We start from the raw sequence: 9,622 nt of genomic DNA on the forward strand, positions 1-9,622 counted from the left end.
TTCGTTGTACTGATAGTAAAATATGTTTACTTATTCGGTTATATAATCTTTTTTGTTTATACAGATACCTTCAAACGTCTTGTCTGTTACAATTTATAAATCTTTTTTTGCGATTTTTAATGTATGTTTAAATACTTTGAAAACAGGTGTAACCTAGTTTTTTATTGATTCTTTGTAAGTATTTAATTAGTATACACCAGTGGCGTAGCGTGGTATTTTGGTCAGGGGGTGCGCAATTTTTTTTCTAAAAAAATGCTCTAAATTAAAACTTTTGTAATTAGCTATAAAAAAACTTTTTATAATAATATAATTGAAATAAATTCATTAAGTAAAATAAGTTCGTTAACTGTTTTAAAAAATATTTATATATTACAAAATTAAACAATTGCATGAAAGTATAAATTTCATTAGAATTACTTATACTTGCAAAAATGTAAACTTACTAAATAATAATTATTTTTGTTACATATAGTAAACTTAATATCTTTAAATATTAATATATTCAATTATTATTATTATTATTATTATATTGTTTATTGTGCAATGTTGGACTCAGGCATCAAAACCTGAGCCACTTAAACAGGACACACAAAAAGAGAAAAAGAAAATAAACTTATATTCAAAACTTTAAGATAAATTATACATATATATATATACAAACATAATTTAAATGGAAACACAAAGTTAAACACAATATGATAAACAAATGAACTAAATTGAAAATTCAGTTCAAAAAATTCAAATTTATATATTACTTAGTACACACAGTAAATATTGACTCTTTCTCATTCGTTGAAGTCATAAGAAAAAATGCTTTTTTACCAAGTAACATGTGTTCTTTTGACATAAAAAGCCTCTTTACTAATGTCCCAGTGGATGAAACTATAAATATATGTCTAAATGAACTTTACAATTCTGGTCTTACAGCTCCTTCTATTCCAAAAGATGTTTGCCTTAGTATGTTAAACATGGCAGTAAAAAATGTTGAATTCAGATTTAATTCTTATATTTATAAACAGATAGATGGAGTAGCGATGGGTAGTCCACTTGGCCCTATTTTAGCCAACATTTTTGTGGGATACTTTGAAACATTGCTCTTTTCCAAGTATCAAAAACCAATAAACTATATTAGGTATGTTGACGACATTTTTGTGTCTTACAATGATGAATATAACATTGATGAATTATTTAGCAAAAGTTCGAATTTACACCCAAATTTAAAATTTACTATTGAAAAAGAAAAAGACAATTGCTTACCTTTCTTGGATGTACATCTGTTGCGTACATCTTCCGAGTTGCTTACCACTGTGTTCAGAAAACCTACATTTGCTGGTCAATATATTCCATTTCAGTCATTCTGCCCTTTATCTCAAAAACTTGGTTTAATCTCTTGTTTGGTATTCAGAGCACACAAGATTTGCTCGAAAAAGTTGTTTGAAGAGGAATTAGATAAAATAAAAAATATTTTTGAAGCTCTTGGTTATCCATCGCATATAGTCAGAAAAACAATTAACAATACAATCTCAAAATTTGAAAAACCGGTTAAATTTGGTCCTAGAAAATGCCCTGTATATTTGAGATTGCCATATCTCGGTAAAGTAGCAACTGCTCTAGAAAAGACTGTAAAATACACTGTAAACTCCACTTTTAACTCTGTACAACTAAGAATCAGTCATGCTACAAGAAAGCCCTTAAATGGAATTTGCAAAGACCGTACTGCCGATCAGGAAAAAAGCAAAATTATTTATATGTACAAGTGCCACTGTGACAGTGAGTACATTGGCAGAACGTCTCAAAGATTCCATATTAGAAGGGACCAACATGTTTTTAATTCCCTCAGAAGATGGATGGACACTGGTTTAAAAAAACCATCTAATAGATCATCAGCGATAGCTGAACACTTATTAAACAATTCAGATTGCGCAAAGAACTATAGTGATAGTAACTTTTCAATTTTAAGTAAAGCTCGTAACGATTATCACCTTAGTGTTTTAGAATCTCTATTTATAAAAACATGTAAACCTAAATTGTGTAAGCAACAATACGTTTATAAATCTAATCTTTATAAGTTGTTATAGATTTTATTTGAATTTTGTCGCTTATTTTTATTTTATTTTTATTTTTAATGTTGTTTATCTTAGTTAAATTACTGATAAACTGTTTTTATATATGCATTTATGAATAGTGAATGTCTAATTAATTTTGCTCAATTATGCTAATTAGTGTTAATTGATTTTTCTGATGTAACCTCTAACTATTTATATACTCAAAATTTAATCTTAAAATTAGTTGCTAACTGAAGTAATTGAAAAGCGTTAGCCGAAATCGATTTTACTTGTTTGTTGCTTTAATAAAGATGTTTTTGAATGAATTTTGTCTTAGATTTCTGTACAAAAAAAACTTTTATATTTGCCATTGATAATTTTGTAAAGAATTAATAAATCAAATTCCCATCTTCTATATTCCAGTGATTTCAATCCAAATTTAATCATTATATGACGTGTAAGATATGTTGCAACGATTACAAATATGACGGGTAAAACTCCTTTGCACAGACTCAATTTTGTTAATATCCTTTTTTAAATGGGGTGACCAAATTTGGGTACTAAACTCAAGTTTAGGGCGAACGTATGTTTTAAATAGTTTTGTCAGAATTGAAGCAGAATTAGTTTTAAAACTTTTCAATATTTGATAACATGTAGTTTTTGCAATCTTATATAAATAGTTGATATGTTCATTCCATTTCAAATCTTTGGAAATATAAATTCCTAAATCTTTAAAAACTTTGATTTCTGGTAACTTGATGTTATTGATTAAGAGGTCAGTTAGAGAAGATTCTTTTTTGTTAATGGTTAGAATTTTACATTTGCTAGGATTTAAGTTTAGTTTTCTTGTTTTTAACCATATGTAAATATTATCTAAAGATAGTTGTAATGAAGTATTTGACTGACTAAAGATTTTGGCATCATCTGCAAATAAGCTTAACTCACTTTTCATATCAATGTTTGAACAAATATCATTAATATAAGTTAAAAAGAGAAGGGGACCAACTACACCACCTTGTGGTACTCCACTGTAGATCGTTAAAGAGTCAGAAAGCGTATTATTGATGAGTACTCTTTGTGATCTATTATTTAAAAAGTTATCAAACCAATCAATTAAGCTTTCATGTAGCCCATACTGATTTAAAATTTTTAATAATCTTTTGTGTGACACTGAATCAAAGGCTTTTTGAAAATCCGTATAAACTACTTTAGTAAATTCATTTTTGAGATAAGGAACTAACCAAGAATGTAAGCATGTTAACAGTTGAATGGTTGATGAGCGGTTTGGAACAAAACCAAACTGTTTGTTAGTTAATAATTTGTTATCAAAGAGGTGATTGAGAATTTTTACAGATACAATATGTTCATAAATTCTTGAAAAGCCACTTGTTAGAGATATTGGTCTGTAATTTAATGCATCGTTTTACGAATCTTTAAATTTTATTATCTGTTTTATTTACGAAAAAATATCAATCTCTTTAATATACAATACAACAGTGTCAACAACACCTCATTTCACATAATTTTTATAAATATACACAGAAGTTAAAATAAACCAACTTTATAACTGTTATTACAGTTTATTAGAACTTTGTAAAATAGTTAAAAGTATACTTTTTAAATTTAATTCATTTGATTGTATTTTTTTAAATAAAAATCATAAACATAGTTTATTTCTCATAGGCCGACACGCTTGTCTAGTATGTTTACAAAAATAAAGCACAGAAAAAACTAGCAGTAGTCTTAAGAATGTAGCATAAAAAAAATTGTAAAATTGTTTAATTTTTCTTTAAGCGTGACGTAATTTTATAAACTTTTTGTAGAAAAATAATCTGCCATAAGGTTATACTACAGCGGTGCGCTATATTAATTGCGTGCTTTTTGAGTCTAAATTCTTATGAAGTTAATGAACTTATAAAATTTTTCCTCGTGGAGTTTTTCATCAACATCCGTGCGTAGTTGCAATTACGCACCAAATCAATATATTGAGTTATAACATGTAATTTCCTAACTTGTCACAATTTGGTATTCAAAATTTCGTTTAACCTTTTGAATACTAGATAAACATACTTGAAAAAAGGCAAATTAAGCAGAAAAAATAAACTATAAAGGATAAAGATGTTACATTCTATTTTTAACAATTTTTTTTGGGTGGCACGCATGCGCCAGTGTCCCTCCCCACGCTACATCCCTGGTATACACTTAAAAAACATTTTTAATAAAAGTATAGAAATTAAAGATTTTTAATTTTATGATACTATTCTTATTTTTACAACTTTTCTTTTTTTTAATATACTTTTTTTTATTAGCTAACGAGAATATTTATACAAACTAACATGCGATATTTAGGAATACTGAGTAGTGAGTGTTATTTTTGTAATTTATGTTGACAACTAGATTTGTGTTGATATCAATCAGAATATTTTACTACTTTTATATTTTACGATTAAAGTTCCAAATAAATTATAATTAATTTAATTTTAAATAGTTATTTAAGCTTAGGTTTGATTTATTAATACAAGATATCATAAAACAAAATTCAAGAAATTTTTCATGATAGTTATTAAATATTTAAACAACATGTAAAATTTTCAATGAAAAAGTATTTCAAACTTATTTATTTTCAAATTTATCTATATTTAAAACTTATAGTTGGTTTAGTAAACACACAGCTATATTACTCAAACAATTACTTTATGAAATTTAACCTAGTTTATATATTAGGTATCTGATTTAAATTAATTTCAAACACAATTACTTAAAACAATTTAAAATGTTCAAGTGCGATTCTGAAACTCACAAGGATTCAGTGAAAAACATTCTAATCTTGTCGAACATAAATATAATAGTAAAACTGAACTATAGAATATTTTTAAATTTAATAAGATTCAAAACAATTTGGTTGTTATATTTCAAATGTACAAATAGCTTTTCTTTGTCAACTTAAATTATATATTTAAAGTAACGATAAAATGTAAATTAAGTAACATGTATTACGACTCGTGAAACTAGCCCACAAACATCTATAGCTTACTAGTTATAAATGTATTTTTATTTTTATTTATGTTCAATTTTTTTGAGTGAAAGATTATAATAAAAAGTAAATCTTTATAAAATTAAAGTTCTATTATTATCTTTATAGGGTTGCAAAATAATCAGAAAATATTGGATTTTACAATATAGACTCAAAATCCAGAAAAATTTAAATATTCAGAAATTTTAAAAAAATCTGGAATTTTGAGCGAAAATTACTAAAAAATCTGGAGTTTAAAGAATTTTTTTTCTAATTGTATAACCACTTTTTACAAATTTTGTTTTGAATATCAAGTTGAAGCTTAAGTTATTAAAGTCAACGTTTTTTTTATGTTTTAAACTTAAACTGATTGTATATCAATATTTTTTAATAATGAATTATAATGTTTAGTATAAATTTGCATTTTATTTAAAACTTATTTAAATTTTTGTCATCTAAAGTTTCCACTAACGTCATTATCTTTTAAAGCAAATATTAAATTACATACTTTTATATTGAATCATATCTTTTCAAAAATTAATTGTTTTATTGATTCTGCTAATTTGAAACCATCAATAATGGCTAATGCATTCAATATTCCTAACTATATTATTTATAAAATTTGAAAAAAGTCTTAATTTTTCTCAGTGTGCTGGCTTAGTATCAACTGAAAAAGTTCGTATATAGTAATTTATACATATTTAAACGATGTTTAATAATTTATACAGTGAAGCATAGTGATGACAATGTTTTATGTAGCAAAATGATAAGTAGCATATTGTGTGTTAATGGATTATATTGAATGAAGTTAATAATCTGTATAAAGTTGAATTTTTAATTTATGCATAGTAAAGTACATTTTTTTTTGCTTTCGAAAAGTATTTCTAAAGTATGTTCCATGACTTTGATAAACTACTTTAGTCTACTAATGACTTTTTACAACAAACTTGCCAACTGGTAAAAGGCTGCCGGCCCACTATTATAAAATTTGGGTAAACTATGTGTTATTTGTTGTACTTAAATTTTTTACTTTTATTTTCCCATATGATTGTTACTTATTTGTCTTCATTTATTCATAAAATAGATTTGAGGTTTTTTTCTTTAATACTGTAGTTTAAATTTAGAAATATCGAACTATGCATATATTAGTTTAAGTGTTAGCATTCTAAATTGTTATTTAGTTCAGTACAATTGATAAACTATTTTTGATATATAGTATTTTGTGCCATTAAGTACAGCTAATTTTTCAAGCTTACTAATTGGCTAGATTATAATCCTGACGGTAAACTAGAGGCTTAATTTTTCAGAAACACCTAGCATGTGAAAATGATTTTTATTAATCTATATTAACTACTACTCAAAATTGATAGAAAAAGTTTTCGTGTGTTTATTCTCTATTCATTAAAATTAACGCTTATTCTAATATATATATTACTGTAGTTCTATTTTACTGGCTTAAATACTTACTTTAAACACAACTCATTATTGCTTACTTTGCTGATCAAAATACAGTGTTCATACTTTTATTTTATTTTATATTCCTAAAATTTTGTTTAAAAGTATTTGATATACCGTTGATGAGGGTAAGTAAGTTACTAACATAATTTAAAAAATACTTTAATTTAATTAATAATAACTATAGTTTTTTTTTTAAGTGTTTTGTTATTTTCTATTATGTTGACATGTGTAAACATTTATTGTTTATAAAGTTTTAAATATAAAGTTAGGTGTCTGTAGATATAACAGGGTTGCCACTTTACCTGAAAACCTGGAAAAACATCCAATTTGAGAAATTTTGAAAATAAGCTGGGTATGCTTTGAATTTTAAACAATTTTTACATAATAAGCAGAAAAGTGTTGTCTTGATTTTTATAGACAAAATTGCTTTGTCATCATCATCAAAAACTGATTTTTATATTAAAATACACATTTGAACTAGCTTTACAGTGTCTTTAAAATGTGTTTTTACTATTTATCACCTTTTTTTACCTTAAACTCTACTCTAAACTAAAAATAGACCAAAAAACATTTACTTTCAAAAACCTTGATAATTTTTCTCAAAAACCAGTGGCAACCTTAATATCATTTAATTTTAGCTCTAACATATATAACATATCATAGACATAATAGTTTGTAATATATAGTAATAATGCTAATTTAAATTGCTGTCGATGGGAGCTTTTTTGATTACCAATATAATTAAATAACATTTTAAACACTCATAATAAGAGTCAAACCATTTAAGATTAATAATTGCTTTTTTAATTAAATTTAAAATTTTTAGCATTTATTGACGTCATAACTATCTAAAACATAATTATAACTTACGTGTTTTTGATTAAAATAACTATAAGTTATTCAAATAATACTGAAATCGTTATCCGTACTAATTTTAAACCATAACAAAGGTTAGTAGTAGATTTATAATAAAATAACGTATAAATGCAATCGTAGTAGTAATGTACAAGATTCTTAGCATCGTTTTTATCAAACAGTTACGAGCTTTTGCAAAAAAAAACTAGTATTTTTTTTTTAAGATTTAAATGCTTAATTTGGTGCTAGACTTTTCTTAATGATAATGTAAGTTACAATTTCTTAAAAACTAAAGCATACAAGTTTGTTTGTCCCAATTATAAAAACAACATGCACTTTTAAGCAAAGCACAATGTAGCTAAGCTATTTCTTTTGACTTGTTTAACAACATCTTATTTTTTGTTTGTAAACCTTATGTGTAAAATATCATCAAAACCCTTAACTAAATTTTCACAACACTAAAATGTTATTATTCATAAAACTAATATAAGAATCATACTTTAACACATCTGCTTAATTAGATTTAGTAACATAAAAAATAATTAAAGTTTAATGAAACACTATTATGTTGTTTAATTTCTCAACTAACGCCATATTTGTTCAGAACAAACGTTTTACTACATTTTTTGTATAGGATTTATCTTTATTTTTTTATTACTGGTCATCCAATAGTAATTGAGAAAATAAAAATTATTTCAGATGGTCAATCAAAAGTAACTTGCTAAGTAAACTCTTATTATTTTTAGTGAGTAATTATTTTACCAAACAGATTGTTATTAATAATTAAAATGTTACGTTTTTATTTATTTGCACAGTTTTACTTTAGGTTTAATTAATAAATAGTTTTTGCTCAGTTATGTCTTTAATGTGAGAAATTTGTGTATTTAAATAACTTAAAATGTATTTTTATTCTGCCTAATTGATCTATATTCAAAAAAGAAAGTGTAATGTTTTATTTATTGAATAGTCAAAATGAATATTCTCATGGTGTTGTCATTTATACTTAGTTATGTAAACAATATATTTAACCGAGAAATCTTATAAGAAAAGGAATTGATAATAAGTTAATATAAATTATCTAAAATAATCAATTAATAGTTAGTTATGTATAATACTCATGATAATGGTCTAAGTATTACTTTTGATATACGAGTTTTTATTATTTAAAACAGTTACTGAAATTGAAAATTTGAACAACACATTTTTTACTTCCTTGCTTTTTGATCAAAATTATTAATTAAATAAATATTTTACTTCTCATCGTTATTTCAAAACCAATTTAATTGGCTAGTGATTGTTACTTGACTAAACTGATGTATGTATATTTGTGAAGGTGCTAATAAAAACTTAATTTAATTTATTGCTTTTGAATAAAAGGCTGCTGAATTAACAACTCTAATTATTTTGTATTCAAATGTTTATTTAAAAATTTTTTTTTTTATGGTTAGTAGTGATATGGTCATTTAATTTATACTTTTTAATATATTAGTAGACTAATAAGTAGTAATAACTTTACTATCTAAAATGAAATACAATAGTATTTTCTTTTTTGCTTGATAAACAAATATTTCTTAATAATAGTTGAATAATTTAAAAACCTAGTCTTTAATTGAAAAAGGTAAAGTATTTAATATTATTTCACTTTCTACAGATTTCTCTTTAAATATCAACATTACAGCTTATTTTTTTAAGGTTAACCTATTTTTTTATGTTTTAAACCTAAATTGAATGGATATCAATGTTTTTGAATAAAGAATTATAATGTTTAGTTTTTATATTCACACAATCTTTTTATTTTATTCAGAAATCGTATTAAAAAGTTTTAATCGAAAGTTTCTACTGACGTCATCATTTTTACTGCAAACATTAAATTAAAATTCTTATATAAATTTATCTCTTTTCTAAATAAAAAAACCAATTAATCGTCTTATCTAATTTAAAACCGTTGAAAATGGTTAATGCTTTCAATGTTCCTAGTAAATAACTTAATTAAAATATTAGTTCATATTATCTAAAGATGAGGCTTAGTATCAAGTAAAAATTGCACTTGTATTTTTTTTTTGCATTTTTAGACTATGTTTAATTATTTAATCAATGAAGCTAAGTGATGACAATATCTTATGTAGTAAATAAGTTGTGTATTGTGTGTTAATATTTTTTGTTGAATGAATGTTGATGATCTACATGTTATGAAATTTTTAATAATGCATAGTAATACACGTTGTTGTTTTTTCTTTCAAAAAGTAGTTTC

At 24.4% G+C, this 9,622-nt stretch overlaps 1 protein-coding gene across 1 annotated transcript; it reads left to right on the top strand.

Moving 5' to 3' along the window:
- Window positions 1-968: 968 nt before the first annotated feature.
- On the top strand, window positions 969-3,568 carry LOC145842299 (uncharacterized). Its single transcript, XM_082949726.1, has 2 exons — window positions 969-1,857; window positions 3,543-3,568. Exons 1-2 carry the CDS (start codon window positions 969-971, stop codon window positions 3,566-3,568), a joined length of 915 nt encoding a protein of 304 aa, XP_082805852.1.
- The last annotated feature ends 6,054 nt before the right edge of the window (window positions 3,569-9,622 follow it).

Source organism: Thalia democratica, chromosome 1 (assembly GCF_965202585.1).
Source record: "Thalia democratica chromosome 1, ktThaDemo2.hap1.1, whole genome shotgun sequence".
Taxonomy (NCBI): domain Eukaryota; kingdom Metazoa; phylum Chordata; class Thaliacea; order Salpida; family Salpidae; genus Thalia; species Thalia democratica.